Genomic DNA, 21,078 nt, shown 5'->3' on the forward strand with positions numbered 1-21,078 from the left:
TACCAACCAAAAAGAGTCCAGGACCAGATGGATTCACAGCTGAATTCTACCAGAGATACAAGGAGGAACTGGTACCATTCCTTCTGAAACTATTCCAATCAATAGAAAAAGAGGGAATCCTCCCTAACTCATTTTATGAGGCCAGCATCATTCTGATACCAAAGCCTGGCAGAGACACAAACAAAAAAGAGAATTTTAGACCAATATCCTTGATGAACATTGATGCAAAAATCCTCAATAAAATACTGGCAAACCGAATCCAGCAGCACATCAAAAAGCTTATCCACCATGATCAAGTGGGCTTCATCCCTGGGATGCAAGGTTGGTTCAATATATGCAAATCAATAAATGTAATCCAGCATATAAACAGAGCCAAAGACAAAAACCACATGATTATCTCAATAGATGCAGAAAAGGCCTTTGACAAAATTCAACAACCTTTCACGCTAAAAACTCTCAATAAATTAGGTATTGATGGGACATATTTCAAAATAATAAGAGCTATCTATGACAAACCCACAGCCAATATCATACTGAATGGGCAAAAACTGGAAGCATTCCCTTTGAAAACTGGCACAAGACAGGGATGCCCTCTCTCACCACTCCTATTCAACATAGTGTTGGAAGTTCTGGCCAGGGCAATCAGGCAGGAGAAGGAAATAAAGGGTATTCAATTAGGAAAAGAGGAAGTCAAATTGTCCCTGTTTGCAGATGACATGATTGTATATCTAGAAAACCCCATTGTCTCAGCCCAAAATCTCCTTAAGCTGATAAGCAACTTCAGCAAAGTCTCAGGATACAAAATCAATGTGCAAAAATCACAAGCATTCCTATACACCAAAAACAGACAAACAGAGAGCCAAATCATGAGTGAACTCCCATTCACAATTGCTTCAAAGAGAATAAAATACCTAGGAATCCAACTTACAAGGGATGTGAAGGACCTCTTCAAGCAGAACTACAAACTGCTGCTCAAGGAAATAAAAGAGGATACAAACAAATGGAAGAACATTCCATGCTCATGGGTAGGAAGAATCAATATCGTGAAAATGGCCATACTGCCCAAGGTAATTTACAGATTCAATGCCATCCCCATCAAGCTACCAATGCCTTTCTTCACAGAATTGGAAAAAACTACTTTAAAGTTCATATGGAACCAAAAAAAAGCCCGCATCACCAAGTCAATCCTAAGCCAAAAGAACAAAGCTGGAGGCCTCATGCTACCTGACTTCAAACTATGCTACAAGGCTACAGTAACCAAAACAGCATGGTACTGGTACCAAAACAGAGATATAGATCAATGGAACAGAACAGAGCCCTCAGAAATAACGCAGCATATCTACAACTATCTGATCTTTGACAAACCTGACAAAAACAAGAAATGGGGAAAGGATTCCCTATTTAATAAATGGTGCTGGGAAAACTGGCTAGCCATATGTAGAAAGCTGAAACTGGATCCCTTCCTTACACCTTATACAAAAATCAATTCAAGATGGATTAAAGACTTAAACGTTAGACCTAAAACCATAAAAACCCTAGAAGAAAACCTAGGCATTACCATTCAGGACATAGGCATGGGCAAGGACTTCATGTCTAAAACACCAAAAGCAAGGCAACAAAAGACAAAATTGACAAATGGGATCTAATTAAACTAAAGAGCTTCTGCACAGCAAAAGAAACTACCATCAGAGTGAACAGGCAACCTACAAAATGGGAGAACATTTTTGCAACCTACTCATCTGACAAAGGGCTAATATCCAGAATCTACAATGAACTCAAACAAATTTACAAGAAAAAAACAAACAACCCCATCAAAAAGTGGGCAAAGGACAGGAACAGACACTTCTCAAAAGAAGGCATTTATGCAGCCAAAAAACACATGAAAAAATGCTCACCATCACTGGCCATCAGAGAAATGCAAATCAAAACCACAATGAGATACCATCTCACACCAGTTAGAATGGTGATCATTAAAAAGTCAGGAAACAACAGGTGCTGGAGAGGATGTGGAGAAATAGGAACACTTTTACACTGTTGGTGGGACTGTAAACTAGTTCAACCATTGTGGAAGTCAGTGTGGCGATTCCTCAGGGATCTAGAACTAGAAATACCATTTGACCCAGCCATCCCATTACTGGGTATATACCCAAAGGACTATAAATCATGCTGCTATAAAGACACATGCACACGTATGTTTATTGCGGCATTATTCACAATAGCAAAGACTTGGAACCAACCCAAATGTCCAACAATGATAGACTGGATTAAGAAAATGTGGCACATATACACCATGGAATACTATGCAGCCATAAAAAATGATGAGTTCATGTCCTTTGTGGGGACATGGATGAAATTGGAAACCATCATTCTCAGTAAACGATCGCAAGAACAAAAAACCAAACACCACATAGTCTCACTCATAGGTGGGAATTGAACAATGAGATCACATGGACACAGGAAGGGGAACATCACACTCTGGGGGCTGTTGTGGGGTGGGGGGAGGGGGGAGGGATAGCATTGGGAGATATACCTAATGCTAGATGACGAGTTAGTCGGTGCAGCACACCAGCATGGCACATGTATATGTATGTAACTAACCTGCACCATGTGCACATGTACCCTAAAACTTAAAGTATAATAATAAAAAAAAATAAGAGAAAAAAAGAAAAAAAAATGATATTCATTAATTTTTGATTTCTCAAGCAGACTTCGCAACTGGGGGAAGAGTAAAATGACTAGACTAGGACAATATGCAAACTATTAAGCTAGATTTCCCTTTGTGAATTAAAAAATTAGTACTTTAGTTTATCAATCCATTCTTTGTGGTGTTGGTTTCATGAATCATTTCAAAAACAATGGATCACTCCTGCTAGATCTAGTCATTTTGTTATTCTCATAGGAAAAAAATTAAATATGAAAATGAATAGAAAAGATATATATAGAAGCCCAAGAAAAAAATGAGCTGACCTCACATGCACGACAGGAAGGGCCACATAAATGGACAATATACAGAGATTTAATTTACAAAACAAAATATAAAATCTGCCTCTCAGTGGTATGATTCTCAAAAGTTCTAACTTTTATACTCAGCATCATGTTTTAGCAACTATATCTTACAAAGTCTGACCGACTTAATCATATCAACTTTAATTTATGAGTCAATGAAGTATATTTCAGGAGGAAACATCAAATGATATTAAAATATTGATGGTTCATCTGCTCCTTTCCCTTATTATTTAGTTTTTCTTTCTTTTTTTAGCTAAACTAATGTAAAATTATATCTAATGACAGCAAGCTTTCCTTTCTTTCGACATAGTGAAAACTTGTATAATTATGAAATTTTTAAAAGGTTAAATCCTTTGCTATTTATTTTAATTCAAATCCAGTATATTATTATACATATTCGGAGCCCAAACTATTCATCTTCATCTAAACCTTCAATTAAATTCCACAATGCAAACCTCTTGGCTCTAGAATCACGTTTCTTGTTTATTCAACTGAGCCTGTGTCTTGAAAAAGTGTTGAAGTTTGGGGGTTTTCTGGTGAGAATCCACGTTCTGACATCACCTTGGTCGTGACAGTGATTGGCTGTTGGAAGGCAAAGAAGAGTTTATAGCCAGCAAGAGCAAGTGAATGAGTGAGTGAGAGGGCAGAGGAAATACTCAATCTGTGCCACTCACTGCCTTGAGCCTGCTTCCTCACTCCAGGACTGCCAGAGGGTAAGATTTAATAGAACAACTTCATTATCATAAAATTAGACACTCCATAGTTTACATCTCTGAACTTGGCTTTGAATTTTTCATTTAAATGATGTTATTGCATTGTACATGGTTTAATAATTATTTATCATTAAACTGGCACTTCAGATTTTAAATTCTTTCCAAAAGGCTAAACTTATTAACCTAAGCATGTAAATAAGTTCTTAATACTATGCACATAAACTACATTATGCTTCTTACTTTCATTCTCTGCAAATCATAGCTTAACTGTTTGTTTTCTCATTCTGATGCATTCAAGATAACCTGATTGAAATACTATTTTGCATTTGCAAATCTGGCTAGATATATGCATATTTCTCTACAAATTATACCTAGTCTGTACTTCAAGTATATATGTTGTCTTTTCAACATATTAAACATTAGGTTTTGATGTTTCCTATAGCTCTAAAGTCAGAACAGAAAATATATTGTACTAACTAGAGAAATAAATACTGTTGGTAGTTTATCATACCCTTCCCAATAAAACTTGAAATTAAATCCTCAAAACTCTCCTTTAAGAATGTTTGAATTGTTGTCTGGGTTAGTAGTGGTCACTGTAGAGGTCTTTGCTTTTTGTTGACTCACAAAGTAAATAAAATTAGATTTATATAGGCAGCCAATTCTGCCTACAAGAACTACTTGGTTCTTTGTATTATTATTATTATTATTTATGCCATCTTTTCATCTGGTTATTTTTATTGTTATGAGAAATTTGTGTAATCAAAACTATTTCTATAATTCTATGTATCTAAGTTTTTAGCTCTTTAAAATATTATAAATATTCCGACCCTTCTCACAAAGTGGCAAAGCAATAATCTTTCTGTTTTGCTGATGGGCTTGGTCATGGCTGGCAAAGTTCAAAGCATTATTTGGACCACCCCGATAGCAATCGGTGCTGCTTAAAAAGATGGGCTCCTTCAGGAGCAAAGCCTGTTTATTCCCAAGTGGCCATCAAGAACTTTTACTAAGATAGGACTGTGAGAAACTGTCTGGGCACCAAAACCCAAAGACTCACTCTGACACACAAAAAGAGTGTGACTTAGGACCCAAGACAGTATCTCCAGGACTTAGTGTCAGATACTCAGTAAGGATGCAATAAATCTTGGCTGATGATGACACAATACACAATTTACCAGCAGGTTTCAATATATGACATTGGTTTGCACATTTTAAGTATTATTTTCAAAATGTATTCATGGGAAATTGCCATCACCACTACATTTTGCTTCCAAAATATTGCCAAAGCTGTGACTGTGTATGAGAAGGTGCTAACACTTAAATGTGTATGTAAACGTAAATGGCTGAGTGTTAGTAGGCTTTCAGCTAAGCTTGCCCAACTTCTATTATGATATAATTTTAAATACAATTTTATTAAATAGAATAAAATTAAGATAGGATAGCATTTCACTATCTCCTTTTACTCACGAGGAATTTATGTGGAACTGAGGCTCTTTTTATGGCTGCAATCCCCAAGATTATTCAGGCCCTATTCCCACTTTGAAAGCTGCATCTTCGATTGTTCCATAGAATTGAAATTTTCATCCATGTCTGTCACCCTAACCCTGGAAAGCCCCTAATCCATCCCAGTACAGTCTCACACACTAGCAGATGGAAAGCTTAAATGGAGCTGGAGAGCAAATTAATTTGAGGAAATCTGCCCCCGGTATCTCAAGGCGAAACTCTGAAGAACTCTTCTCATGGAAGCATCCTTAGCGGAGTTGCTGTTGCGTGCTACATGCTATCAGTGTGATATTTCATATATTATGGATCCTCTCTGTCTCTCTGTCTCTGTCTCTCATCCACCTACCCATACACACACACACACACACACACACACACACACACACAAATATACACAATCACACACCAATTATTCCAAGATGTTCAGAGGAAAATTGCTCCTACTTTCCATTTTACAAATAAATTTTTAGCCCAAAACCTATATAGAAGCTGGAAACCGCCTATAGGGTATTGGTGATTTTTGCTTTTTTGTTTTATTTTTGAGACAGGATCTCACTCTGTTGCCCAGGGTGGAGTACAGTGGTATGAACACGGCTCACTGCAACCTTGGGCCTCCCAGGCACAGCCTCTCGAGTAGCTAGGCCTACTGGTGTGCACCACCATGCCAAGCTAATTTCTGCACTGTTTGTAGAGAACAAGTTTCACCATGTTGCCCAGGCTCATCTCAAACTCTTGGACTCAAGCGATCTGCCCACCTTGGCCTCCCAAAGTACTGGTTTTAGAGGCATGAGCCACCATACCTGGTCGAGTTTTTTATTGTAAACAAACAAACAGGGCACACAACTACACTAACAATTCAATTCACTTAGCCGACACTCCATGTCAATATTAAGAGGGCCATTACGCCAGTGTGAAGTACCCTAAGTATTCAAAATCTCTTGCAGTAATGAAAAGGTCTTCCATTGAGAAATCACAAAAAATAGGTTAAAACTAAGCATGGAACTCAAGATTATTTAAATGGATGGGTTAAGTCAGTCTTATATTACTTAAATGGAAGGAATAATTTGAAAATAAAGGGAATAATTTAGTTTTAACTAGTCAAAGTGATAATTACACAGAAATGAAAACAAATTAAATACTTCAACTTTGAATATGAGTAAAAAAGTTATGCTCTTAGTTTTAATATTTTATTAACCTTACCACTTCATTAATTCCAGAAGCAATCACCAAAATGAAGACTGCTTTAATTTTGCTCAGCATTTTGGGAATGGCCTGTGCTTTCTCAGTAAGTTCTTTATCAAAACCCACAGTTATTTTCAGTTTTGTCTTTTTATGTAAAAGAAAAATTATGTAATAATTAAATGTTCTTTAAAACAGATGAAAAATTTGCATCGAAGAGTCAAAATAGAGGATTCTGAAGAAAATGGGGTAATTAATTTTAGCATACTTCCTTGGCCTGATTATACTTGCTGTATATTTATTGCATATTAAACATGAATATATCATTTATTTTGTTTCTGCAGGTCTTTAAGTACAGGCCACGATATTATCTTTACAAGCATGCCTACTTTTATCCTCATTTAAAACGATTTCCAGTTCAGGTAAATATAGAAATTCTTTTTTTTTTCAGTTTAATTTCTATTATAATTTAAAGGAGATCAAATTTTAACTATAAAACACCTAAATTCAACTCTCACTGAAATTCAGTCAAAAAGACTGCTTGCTATAAGAAGTTTGTTTTTAGGGAAATAAGGTTTATTTCTAAGTTCTCTTTTAAAGCAGACATATACACAGAGTAAAATCATTTGGATCATTTGGGTACAGTCTAGAATGATATAATAAAAACAAACACTGTAGCACATTGAGCTCTGGTATTTTTGCTAACTCACAGGCAAAAGTGGACAGTTTTATCAGTTGTTGACCAATTCCATCAGTGATAAGGTCACTGGCTGTCCTATTACAGTTGATTCAATACTGTCAGATAGCTGTTTACATGTGGCACTGCAGAGTCCTTTAATTGGTAGGGGAAAATTTGACTTCATAAACATCAGAGGCCATTGTTTTTAAAAAACCTTGATAATCAATGGTAATTTCTGAAGATTTTCTGCACCTTAACCTGTGTGGGTCACTAGAGCAGTATGTCATACACTGGAGCATAATTATAATGGTAAAACTGCAGAGGAAAAAGAGAAATTCATGACGTGCACCAAAAAAGCTTATGAGAAAAACAAACCATCCCTTAAATTTGTAAACAAAAAGGAAAATAACTAAAACTAAAAATAAGAGTTTCCCATTTTGCCAGGTTACCTGTGAAGAGTGCCTTTGAAAACCAGAGGGTGTGGTGTTGATTTTAAATATACAACAAACCAGGATTGCACTATTTTTAGTACTATACAGTTTGGGTTCAGGACACCAATTATGCACCACTTGACCCAGGACTTTTGAGACACTAAAAGCAGTCAGGATGCTGAAAACGATGCCTCAGCACAGTGGCTTGGCATTGCATCTTACCATATGTTGGGCTAATCCATCTCTAACCCCTACAATGATAGGAAATGATCATTTTAAAGTATTTCTAGCACCAGCATAATTATGGGGAATTTGTGTGGCCACAAAAATATGAGCATGAATGAAACAAGAGTTGTGGGTTTTCAGAATTGTATTCCCTTCTTTGGTTCACCTCAGACCCATAAATAAACAGTGCTCATTTGAAAGTTTGCTTTGTTCTCTTTTTTAAACTAAATGGAAATGATAATAAATTCAAGTCTCTGACTAGCTCCTAAACTTTTCTGAAATATTTGGTACATAGAGATATTCATTCCCATCTGGATATTTTTATAGATGTATATGTATGGGCCCATTAAAATGTCCATAGTGAAGCAATATTAGGAGGCATTACATTTCTCAATATTGATAGACCTGGGGTTTGTAGACCTGAGGTTTGTAGATTAAGGAGATCTTTAATATACAAGTTTTTTCACAAACTATATGCAGATAGGCCCATCTCAACTAATGTAGAATTTGTAAGATAATTGTTTTTAAATAAAATTATATACAATATATCTCCCAATCCAACTGTCTGACCTAGTATTCATGACCCATTCTTCTACTTTACAAAATTTGATTTTCTTTAAGTGTATTGTTAAGTGTTTAGTGCCCAAGTTGTCACCCCAAAACACATTAAGCTGTATTGGCTTTGAAATTCATGTTTTCATCAAACAAATCTGCATTTACATACAATCATTTCTAAATTACCAAGTTACAATGACATATGTTATTTGGATTGCAAAGTGATCAGCAAGCTATCTATTGTGGCTTATATATCTACTAGACTATAGAAATGAAAGTTTAAGTAAACTTAACATCCTAAGCTGCTTAATTGAGAAAGTTGTCGTTTTGTGATTCAAATGATATTTTATTAGTGTGTGAATTCATACAAGGTAAGAATTTAATCTTATATTTCTTTTATCGGACTCATCTCAGCTGTGATACAAGAGTTGTGGGTTTTCAGAATTGTCTTCAGTTTCAGAACTCTTTCATCTATCTGTGTAGACAAATGAAAGACTTCTTGGAGAATCAATTGGACTTAGCAACAAATTGGTAATAAGGCATAAATGAAAGATAGGAAAATGCCAAAGCTTCAAGGCATTTCATACAGCTTTTAAAGTGTTCTCACTGCGGACACTAATCGAAGAGTGATGTGGTTGAGCTAGGGAGAAAGCCAGAGGTGAAGGAGCATGTGAAGTGATTGAAATACCCCCACTGAGAGAAACAGTTCTGATTGCAGAAATATACTGTGCTCTATAATTAAGTTAACTAACAAATAGAAATCGTTCAAATATAATACTCTATTCACCCTCTGGGCTAGAGAAGGCACAACCGTTAAGGTCATGGCAGTGGAAGAACAGGTTTAATTACTCTCTTTTCCATCTGAGGTTATTCCTGGCTCGAGGTGACAAGCATTCCCTTTCCTTGGGTGGATGATGTGGCCATCTGAAGCATGAGCCAGCAGGGACAGTCCCACAGGACCTGGACATGAATGTTGTCTCACATCTGATTTCTAACCCAGAAGTTAGAGATCCTTCTGCAGCTATATTTTCTAAATGCAAGACATTAACTGGGTCATCAGAATCAAAGCTAAATATTGCAGGGAAGGAAATGACAGAATCTTAGATTGGAATTTACATTTCCTTTCAAAAAGTAGCAAAACTCTTTAGCTTATAATTATATTTTTATATACAAAATCTTAATTTATTCTTATTCAACACTGAACTTGTTAGAGGGATATTACTCTACACAACCTCCCAAAATAATTAAATGAATAATTTTTTCTGTCATAAGACTTTTAATTCACATGTATAAATTAACCTCATTTTAGGAACTGGCTTTAATCAAATTTAAAGATACTAAAAATTATATGCAAATTAAATGCTATTAAATTAAGTGCTAATTTAAATTCAACAGGAGAGCTCACTATGTAAGAGAATCATCTATGACAACTTTTATAGTAAGCTGAATGATTTCTTTCATGTTTTCTAAATAAAATTTTAAAATGTGAACTGTATCTTAGCCCAAGGTCTGCCTTGAACCTGCTGGAGAAGTCACAACTTTTTTAGGCTGCTGATTCATTCTCCATAAAATTTAAAAATTGGACCAGTTAATTCACTTGTTCTCTCAAAGTTAAACAATTCTGTGATTCATTGCCCTAGTTTTTACATACAAAATGTTTCAATATATTGTCAATGCTTTGGAAGTTGACAAATGGGACATCTAATTCATATCTTGATCATAGTAAAATGCCCATTTTTCTCTAACTTCATTTTGCATGTCTAATCTCCTTTCTCACATCAGTATGCAATCTGTTCTTAGTAAACAAGTCAGTCAAGATGGTAATACTAATTAGATTGAGTAAATATTTGTGTGTATTTTATTGTGATTCAATTAGCAGGAAATTTAAATTGCTGTTGAATATATTTGTACACAGATAAGAGTATACATACATGTGTATGTATTTTTAGGGCAGTAGTGACTCATCCGAAGAAAATGGAGATGATAGTTCAGAAGAGGAGGAGGAAGAAGAGGTAAGGAATTTTGCAATCTTTTCATAATGAAGCAGACAGCACAAAAAACAAATAGGAAACTAGTCTATTGCAGTCTGGACTCAGCAAATAGCCATTGTCTCTTTACTAACTGCCCATAATATCCTATTTTGGATAAGTAGAATTTTATTTAAATTAGGATCCACTAACATGACCTGTTTAAAACACTACTGCAGTTTGGGGTTGAAATTACTTACAAATGGTGCTCAAAACCAAAAATCTCTCCCTTTTAAGTAGAAGTAGTATAAAATCTGATAAAAAGCAACAGAAGTAATATAAAATCTGATAAAAAGCAACAGATAGCATTACTTCTATTTAGGTGGATAGAACATGATGTTAGAAGAAAAGTGAATAGTAATCCTAAACTCAGTGCGAGACTTGTTTTAAGGACTGAACTTTAAATTTTAATTTACCAAGAGGGTAATATGTAAAAACCCGTATATCTCCTCTACAATATTATTGTGATTCATCAGCCTTTCATAACCCACAAAGTAGGGTTATTCTTTTTAAAAAAATTTCAGGCTTGGTGTGGTGGCTCATGCCTGTAATCCCAACACTCTGAGAGGCCAAGGCGGGCAGATCACTTGAGGTCAGGAGTTTGAGACCAGCCTGGCCAACATGGTGAAACCCTGTCTCTACTAAACATACAAAAATTAGCCAGGTGTGGTGGCATACACCTGTAATTCCTGTCACTCGGGAAGCTGAGACACGAGAATCACTTGAACCCGGAAGGTGGAGGTTGCAGTGAGCCGAGATCCTGTCACTGCACTCCAGTCTGCGCAACAGAGCAAGTCTCTGTCACAGAAAAAAAACAACAACAACAACAAAAAAAAATACATCTTTTTGGGTAGTAATAAAATTCATAGGTATATAAATATCTTCCCATATAGTTTTACAGATTAGTGTAGTCCTGGGCTAAGAATCATCTACATGTCTTGAAAATTGTGCTACCATGTTTATAACTGATACTCTTGCCTAAGGAAACATACCAATTAGGATGCATCTTTCCCGCATAGTCAATTATAGCTACCACTGGTTTAGGAACATTTTAAATTCAGCTTTTCTCAGGTGCTATTTATGAATGGACAATGATATTCAAAAATGGATCATGTATTAACAGCTGTCTTGAAAACAAAATGGTGTGGGAACTTGAAAGGTGACGAATCATTAGTTTGGTATACTTTTAACTATAAAAGTAACATTTCCCGTATCATAATTTATACTAACATCTTGAAGGAAGGCCTTACAAGAATGTTAAGCCAGTACCAGGAAAAATGCCACCCACTAAATCCCACAACATTTCTGCTGGAGTTCCACATAGCAATCTTACACAAGAACTAGGCTAAGGTTATCCATTTAGTTATAGCTATTTGCTGTACAGTGATTGTAAAATTGCCTTGTCAACTACATTTCCCAACTAGATTGCATAACTTTTGGGAGTGGCTCTTCGTTTGTTGTTGTGGTGGTTGAGGACTGAGGAAGACTAGGACTTCTTTGGGGACTCTGATGAAATCAAGTACACACAAAATTTTGCCAAGGATCTCTGAACATTTAAGGTCTTCCCAGAACGTGTCTGCAGACACCTCATGACAACAGGTTAAAATCCCTGCTTTGGGGAAGAGCCATGCTACTCAGTTTTATATCTCTTCATGCTGCCTAGCATAATTTCTTATACATATATGGTGCCCAGTACATATCTGGTGGTTTGGTTTTGAAACTTCAGAGGAATAAATGCAACAAACTTCATTCATTAAAAGTAGTAATGGAAAAGCAGGTAAACAAAACCAGAAGTCTTTCATCCTGAAGAGATTCTGAAACATCTTTTTTCCTCATTCTCTAAAATGTTATTAGCAATTTAGGTTAAATATAGAGTCCCCAGGGATTGTATTTGTATGAGGAGAATACTTAGGCATATTTTCTATTTGGTGATCACACATTTCCTTTTTCCACTCCTAAACTATTTAGTCTCATAAAATAAACTTTTTTTTTTTTTTTTGAGACGGAGTCTCGCTCTGTTTCCCAGGCTGGAGTTCAGTGGCTTAATCTCAGCTCACTACAAGCTGCACCTCCCAGGTTCACGCCATTCTCCTGCCTCAGCCTCCCGAGTAGCTGGGACTACAGGCACCCGCCACCATGCCTGGCTAATTTTTTGTATTTTTAGTAGAGATGGGGTTTCACCGTGTTAGCCAGGATGGTCTTGATCTCCTGACCTCGTGATCCGCCCGCCTCGGCCTCCCAAAGTGCTGGGATTACAGGAGTGAGCCACCGCGCCCAGCCATAAAAGAAACTTTTATTGAAATATACATAATAAAATTATCCTGATTATACATCTCATTGAAATTTCAGAAATTGAACACATAAGTGAAACTAGCACTCATATCAAAAAGCAGTGCGTGCCTTGTGTTCCATTCCACTCATTAACAAACCCCTACCAAAGGCAAGCAGTATTTTGACTCTTAATAGATTGACTTTGGCCTGTTTTTGTATATTACAAATGTAGGATCATACATCATTTAGTCTTTGTATGTCACTTCTTCACTCTCAAATTTAGAGATTCATCCATGTTGTTCTGTAGTTGTAGATAATTTATTCTCATTGTCAGTATTTCATTATGTGAATGTACCAAAATGTGTTATTCTTCTGTTGATGGGCACTTAAGTAGTTTCCAAGTTTGGGTGATTAAAAAGTGCTGCTATGAACTTTCTAGAACTTATTCTGGTGAACATATACGTATTCATTTCTCGAGGCCATTTCACCTAAAAGTGAAATTTCGGAGTCAAAATCTACTGAGGCATATATATTCAACCTTAGTAGATGGCAACCAGCTTTCCAAAACAGACGTACTCAGGTAAACTCTCACCATCAGTGTATGAGGGTTCCGGTTGCTCCACATTCTCACCAACACTTGCTTCTTTCAGTCTTGTTAGCCAATCTAGTGAGTGATAATATCTTTGTAAGCCCAAATTAGTGCTATTTTTCTATCCAATAAAATTTGTGAAGCCTCATACCCATCAACAGTGACCTATTTTCCTGTGTAACTCATGTGCAGCGGAACATCTTTAAATAAAGTATCTGGGAAAAGAAAAGGTGTAAGAGAAAATATAAAAGTTGGGATATTGGGCCTTTAGTTGTGACCCTACCACCAATAAACTGCTATCTATTTGACCTCATATGAGTCATATAACCCAATCAGATTTTTCAACTGCAAATAGTATATTCTTCTACTCTGGGGATCTTTCTAAGGATGGTAGAATAAATTTCTCCTTCTACCTCTGAAACATCTGTTGGAATAAAGCATAAACATAAAACAATAAACAAACAGCATGGTGTTTTGGGGATATTTGACACAATTAGCTTGGAGACTGTTTGGGGTATACTCTGGTAGTACTGCAACCCTTCACTGAAATAGTGAAATTTACAAATTTGATGAAACAAACATGTGGTGCTTTAGTCACTTTGTTTTAATAATAGGCTAAATATTTGTTTGTTTGTTTTAAACTTTAAAAGTTATCACAATCTCTTAAAATGTATTGAAGTGAATTCAATTTTCCAGTATTTGTTTAAAGTAAATAAATTGTATATATAGGAAACCTTGACTTTTTATATTAGCTACAAATTACACTGAGATCAACTCAATTAAAAAACAATTGCCTCACAATATGATATAAAGGCTAAAAGATTAAATATTAAAGATTATAATAGACATTCATTTGAAGAGTATTAATTTTTTAAAACACCTTCATGCAGACTGGGCACGGTGGCTCATGCCTGTAATCCCAGCACTTTGGGAGGTTGAGGCGGGCAGATCACAACGTCAAGAGATCGAGATCATCCTGGCCAACACGGTGAAACTCCGTTTCTACTAAAAATACAAAAATTAGCTGGGTGTGGTGGCATGTGCCTGTAGTCTCAGTTGCTGGGGAGGCTGAGACAGGAGAATCGCTTGAACCCAGGAGGCAGAGGTTGCAGTGAGCCAAGATCACACCACTGCACTCCAGCCTGGCAACAGAGCATGACTCTGTGCAAAAACAAAACAAAACAAAAACAAAAAACCTTCATGCAATAATATATCACTAAGAATTTCTTAGAGTGTTTAGTTTCTTCTCTGTGCAGAAAAAAAATGATGTGTCAAATGCCTGAAACACAAGTATTTTTTAATTGATAAAATACAAAGCAGAAATATCTAAAACATATAGTGTGGAGTAAGGAGGATTCAATAACTTGGAGTTGAGCTCTTGGAAGTGAGAAGTGCAAATGGCATAGGGGAAGGCAGGCTTTGAGTGATCAGCCAGCTGAGGGATGCAAAGTTTTTCCAAATAATAAACCTTCAACAAATGATTCACAGCTCCAGTAAATCTTGAACTATCTTCCAGGTAAAATATTTTTCTTACTATGAATATTTTTAACAGGAGACTTCAAATGAAGGAGAAAACAATGAAGAATCGAATGAAGATGAAGACTCTGAGGCTGAGAACACCACACTTTCTGCTACAACACTGGGCTATGGAGAGGACACCACGCCTGGCACAGGGTATACACGGTTAGCTGCAATCCACCTTCCTAAGAAGGTAACAATGGAATTATTCCTCCAAAATGAAATTATTACCATTAATAATAATGGTAGTGTTCAATCTTTTTTAAACTTTTTAACTGGAGTCTAAGGGTATCCTAACACTACACACATAGTATTTTATACTGTCTTCATTAACTCGCTGAAGTGAGAGCAGATACAATTTTCCTATTTACAAATAAGAAAATATCTTCTCCCAGGCAAGTTCTCCTACCATGTTATTACACTGACTTTTACATTATAACAGAAGACTAAGAACACACCACTAGGCATGGATAAAAGGTCCTGAGAGATACCATGACATTCCAGGGAAGAGAATTCCAAGACAGAGAAAGTGAGTAGCAAAACGATAGGAAGACTCTCCCCCAGGGAAGGCATTATCTTTAAATAATGGCACTCTTTCCCCATCAAAACCCATGACAAAGGGGTTTATCCTGAAGTTTTAAAGCCCCCAATCATTTTGTAAATTAAAGTGGTCTTAATTCAAATAAGACGCCTAGAATAAGGCTGTCAGTATTGTGTTGCATGAAGTGATGGCCTTAAATTTTACATTTTTCACAGCTAGATTTGGGTTCTTTCAAACGTTTCCTTACAGGCTGGGGATATAACAAACAAAGCTACAAAAGAGAAGGAAAGTGATGAAGAAGAGGAGGAGGAAGAGGAAGAAAATGAAAACGAAGAAAGCGAAGCAGAAGTGGATGAAAACGAACAAGGCATAAACGGCACCAGTACCAACAGCACAGAGGCAGAAAACGGCAACGGCAGCAGCGGAGGAGACAATGGAGAAGAAGGGGAAGAAGAAAGTGTCACTGGAGCCAATGCAGAAGGCACCACAGAGACCGGAGGGCAGGGCAAGGGCAGCTCGAAAACAACAACCTCTCCAAATGGTGGGTTTGAACCTACAACCCCACCACAAGTCTATAGAACCACTTCCCCACCTTTTGGGAAAACCACCACCGTTGAATACGAGGGGGAGTACGAATACACGGGCGCCAATGAATACGACAATGGATATGAAATCTATGAAAGTGAGAACGGGGAACCTCGTGGGGACAATTACCGAGCCTATGAAGATGAGTACAGCTACTTTAAAGGACAAGGCTACGACGGCTATGATGGTCAGAATTACTACCACCACCAGTGAAGCTCCAGCCTGGGATGAATTCATCCATTCTGGCTTTGCATCCGGCTACCATTTTCGAAGTTCAACTCAGGAAGGTGCAATATAACAAATGTGCATATTATAATGAGGAATGGTACTACCGTTCCAAATTTTCTGTAATTGCTTCTGCAAAGTAATAGGCTTCTTGTCCCTTTTTTTTTCTGGCGTGTTATGGAATGATCATTGTAAATCAGGGCCATTTATCAAGCAGTACACCAACTCATAAGATCAAATTTCATTGAATGGTTTGAGGTTGTAGCTCTATAAATAGTAGTTTTTAACATGCCTGTACTATTGCTAACTGCAAAAACATACTCTTTGTACAAGAAGCGCTTCTAAGAATTTCATTGACATTAATGACACTGTATACAATAAATGTGTAGTTTCTTAATCGCACTACCTATGCAACACTGTATATTAGGTTTATCATCCTCATGTATTTTTATGTGACCTGTATGTATATTCTAATCTACGAGTTTTATCACAAATAAAAATGCAATCCTTCAAATGTGTTATAATTAAGAAGAGAAGTGAGAGATTCATAATGGAAAAGGTGAAACAAATGGAAGACAATTTCACTAAAGGAGAAAAGCTTATTTCCACTATAGTTTAAAACTAAGAGGCACTGTAAACATTTTCTTTTGGCTAAATCAACATAACTAAGACTTTGCCATGCTTGTGGGCAGGGTTAGCCATACACGTCAGGGGAATGAATGGCTCTTACTAGAGTTACCAGATATAACAAATATATAGGATGCCTATTAAATTTGAATTTCAGATAAACAATGAATAATTTTTAGTATAAGTATACCCCATGCAATATTTGGCCTTTGTGAAATATTTTGGACATACTTATACTAAATAAATGATTCACTACCTATCTAATACTCAACTTTATTATATATTTATGTTTTGAGACAGAGTCTCACTCTATCACCCAGGCTGGAGTGCAGTGGCGCCATCTCGGCTCACTACAACCTCTGCCTCCTGGGTTCAAGCCATTCTCCTACCTAAGTCTCCCGAGTACCTAGGATTACAGGCACACACCACCACACCTGGCTACATTTTTGTATTTTGAGTAGAGACAGGGTTTCACCATGTTGGCCAGGCGGCTGGTCTTGAACTCCTGACCTCAAGTGATCCATCCACCTTGGCCTCCCAAAGTGCTGGGATTACAGGTGTGAGCCACCACGCCCGGCCCTGATACTCAACTTTAACTGAGTGCTTCGTTTATCTGGCAATCCTACTTCTACTTGGCTTAATTTTAGCTGGACAAGAGGTGGAATGAGGTAGAAAAAAACTCTTACACAACACATACGCACAAAGGAGGGCTGATATACAAAGACTTAACAGCAAGTCACACCTTGATATAAATCTGAAAGCCATTTAAAATGGGAGTAAAGAAGGAAAGTAGATAGAAAGAGCAAAAAGAACAAAAATGCATTCATCTTTTAATTTATTAATTGATAAGATGTACTGAACATCTACAGAGCCAGACAATGTTCACACATTGAGCATATGAAAATGAAGAATACTGTCTTTGGGGTAATTTTAGTCTGTTAGTTACCAGTTATGAGACTTTCCATGCATCATAACATTCATTTTTTCTAACTTTTTGTCTTATTATATCTTTATTCCAAAATTCGTTTCTCAAATATTCAAACCACAAATTTAAAAAATTTGGTTTTAAATAAATATATATTTTTTCCCATAAGTTATTAGGGTACAGGTGGTATTCGGTTACATGAGTAAGTTCTTTAGTGGTGATTTGTGAGATTTTGGTGTGCCCATCACCCGAGCAGTATACACTGCACCTCGTTTGTAGTCTTTCCCTCGCCCCTTCTCACTCTTCCCCCCAAGTCCCCAAAGTCCACTGTATCATTCTTATGCCTTTGCATCCTCATAGCTTAGCTCCCACATATCAGTGAGAACATACGATATTTGGTTTTCCAATCCTGAGTTATTCCACTTAGAATAATAGTCTCCAATCTCATCCAGGTCACTGCAAATGCTGTTAATTCATTCCTTTTTATGGCTGCATAGTATTCCATCATATATATATATACCACAGTTTCTTTATCCACTCATTGATTGATGGACACTTGGGTTGGTTCCACGATTTTGCAATTGTGAATTGTGCTGCTATAAATATACATGTGTTCAAATATGCAATAAATATACGTGTGTTCAAATAATGACTTCTTTTCCTCTGGGTAGATATCCAGTGGTGGGATTGCTGGATCAAATGGTAGCTCTACTTTCAGTTCTTTAAGGAATCTCTACACTGTTTTCCATAGTGGCTGTAGTAGTTTACATTCCCACCAGCAGTGTAGAAGCATTCCATGTTCACCACATACATGCCAACATCTACTGTTTTTTTGATTTTTTTGATTTGGGCATTCTTGCAGGAGTAAGGTAGTACGGCATTGCAGTTTTGATTTGCATTTCCCTGATCATTAATGATGTTAAGCATTTTTTCATGGTTTTTAGCCATTTGTACATCTTCTTTTGAGAATTGTCTATTCATATCCTTAGCTCACTTTTTGATGGGATTGTTTTTTTCTTACTGATTTGTTTGAATTCGTTGTAGATTCTGGATATCAGTCCTTTGTCAGATGTATAGATTGTGAAGATTTTCTCCCACTTCATGGCTTATCTGTTTACTCTGCTGACTGTTCTTTTTGTCATGCAAAAGCTCTTTAGTTTAATTAGGTCCCAGCTATTTATCTTTGTTTTTATTGCATTTGCTTTTGGGTTCTTGATCATGAAATCCTTGCCTAAGCCAATGTCTAAAAGAGTTTTTCCAATGTTATCTTCTAGAATTTTTATAGTTTCAGGTCTTAGGTTTAAGTCCTTAATCCATCTTGAGTTGATTTTTGTATAAGGTGAGAGATGAGGATCTAGTATCATTCTCCTACATATGGCTTGCCAATTATCCCAGGACCATTTGTTGAAAAGGGTGCCCTATCCCCACTTTATGTTTTTGTTTTCTTTGTCAAAGATCAATTGGCTGTAAGTATTTGGTTTATTTCTGGGTTCTCTATTCTGTTCTATTGGTCTATGTGCCTATTTTTATATTAGTACCATGCTGTTTTGGTAATTATGGCCTTATAGCATAGTTTGAAATCAGGTAGTGTGATGCTTCCAGATTTGATCTTTTTGCTTAGTCTTGCTTTGACTATGTGAGCTCTTTTTTGGTTTCATATGAATATTAGAATTGTTTTTTCTAATTCTGTGAAGAATGATGGTGGTTTTTTGATGGGGATTGCATTGAATTTGTAGATTGCTTTTGGCAATATGTTCATTTTCACAATATTGATTCTACCCATCCATGAGCATGGGATGTGTCCTATTTATTTGTGTCGTCTATGATTTCTTTCAGCAGTGTTCTGTAGTTTTCCTTATAGAGGTCTTTCCACTCCTTTGTTAAGTATATTCCTAAGTTGTTTGTTTTTTGTTTTTTGGTTTTTTTAGCTATTGTGAAAGGGGTTGAGTTCTTGATTTGATTCTCTGCTTGATCACTGTTGGTATATAGAAGAGCTACTGATTTGTGTACATTAATCTTGTAGGCGAAACTTTGCTGAATTCTTTTATGAGTTCTAGGAGCTTTCTGGAGGGATCCTTAGGGTTTTCAGAGTAAACAATCATACCTCAGCAAACAGTGACAGTTTGACTTTCGCTTTACCAATTTGGATGCCCTTTATTTCTTTCTCCTAGCTCTGACTAGGACTTCCAGTACTATGTTGAAGAGGAGTGGTGAGAGAGCTCATCCTTGTCTTGTTCCAGTTCTCAGAGGGAATGCTTTCAACTTTTCCCCATTCAGTACTGTGTTGGCTGTGGGTTTGTTGTAGATGGCTTTTATAACATTAAGGTATGTCCCTTGTATGCCAATTTTGCTGAGAGTTTTAATCATAAAGGGATGCTGGATTTTTTCAAATGTTTTTTCTGCATCTATTGAAATAATCATGTGATTTTTGTTTTTAATTCTGTTTATGTGGTGTATCACATTTATTGACTTGTGTATGTTAAACCACCCCTGCATCCCTGGTATAAAACCCACTTGATCATGATAGATTATCTTTTGGATATGTTGTTGGATTCAATTAGCTAGTATTTTGTTAAGGATTTTAGCATCTATGTTCATTAAGGATATCAGTCTGTAGTTTTCTTTTTTGGTTGTGTCCTTTCCTGGTTTTGGTACTAGGGTGGTGCTGGCTTCATAGAATAAATTAAGAAGGGCTCCTTTTTTCTCTATCTTGTGGAATAGTGTCAAAAGATTGGCACCAATTCTTTGAATGTCTGGTAGAATTCTGCTGTGAATCCGTCTGGTCCTGGACTTTATTTTTGTTGGTAATTTCTTAATTACAATGTCAATCTCGCTGCTTGTTATTGGTTTGTTCAGGGTATCTAATTCTTCCTGATTTAAGCTAGGAGGGTTGTATTTTTCCAAGAATTTATCCGTCTCTTCTAGGTTTTCTAGTTTATGTGTGTAAAGGTGTTGCTAGTAGTCTTGAATGATCTTTTGTATTTCAGTGGTGTCTGTTGTAATTTCTGTTTTGTTTCTTGGTGAGGTTATTTGGATTTTCTCTCTTCTTTTCTTGGTTAATCTTACTAATGGTCTATCAATTTTATTTATCTTTTCAAAGAACCAGCTCTTTGTTTCATTTATCTTTTGTATTTTTTGTTTGTTTGTTTCAATTTCATTTAGTTCTGCTCTGATCTTGGTTATTCCCTTTCTTCTGCTGGGCTTGGGTTTGGTTTGTTCTTGTTTTTCTATGTCCTTGAGGTGTGACCTTGGATTGTCTATTTGTGCTCTTTCAGACTTTTTGATGTAGACATATAGGGCTATGAACTTTCCCCTTAGCAGTGCCTTTGCTGTGTCCCAAAGGTTTTGATAGGTTGTGTCATTATTGTCCTGTTAATAGGTTGTGTCATCCTTGTCTTGTTCCAGTTCTCAGAGGGAATGCTTTAAAATAATTTTTAAATTTCCATCTTGATTTCATTTTTGACCCAATGCTCATTCAGGAT

General features: G+C 36.4%; 1 protein-coding gene across 1 annotated transcript; it reads left to right on the forward strand.

Annotated features, from left to right (window-relative positions):
• Nucleotides 1-6,450: 6,450 nt before the first annotated feature.
• On the forward strand, nt 6,451-16,558 carry IBSP (integrin binding sialoprotein). Its single transcript, XM_016951848.3, has 6 exons — nt 6,451-6,504; nt 6,597-6,647; nt 6,743-6,820; nt 10,238-10,300; nt 14,728-14,886; nt 15,484-16,558. Exons 1-6 carry the CDS (start codon nt 6,451-6,453, stop codon nt 16,030-16,032), a joined length of 954 nt encoding a protein of 317 aa, XP_016807337.1. The 3' UTR covers nt 16,033-16,558.
• The last annotated feature ends 4,520 nt before the right edge of the window (nt 16,559-21,078 follow it).

Source organism: Pan troglodytes, chromosome 3, assembly GCF_028858775.2.
Source record: "Pan troglodytes isolate AG18354 chromosome 3, NHGRI_mPanTro3-v2.0_pri, whole genome shotgun sequence".
Classification (NCBI taxonomy): domain Eukaryota; kingdom Metazoa; phylum Chordata; class Mammalia; order Primates; family Hominidae; genus Pan; species Pan troglodytes.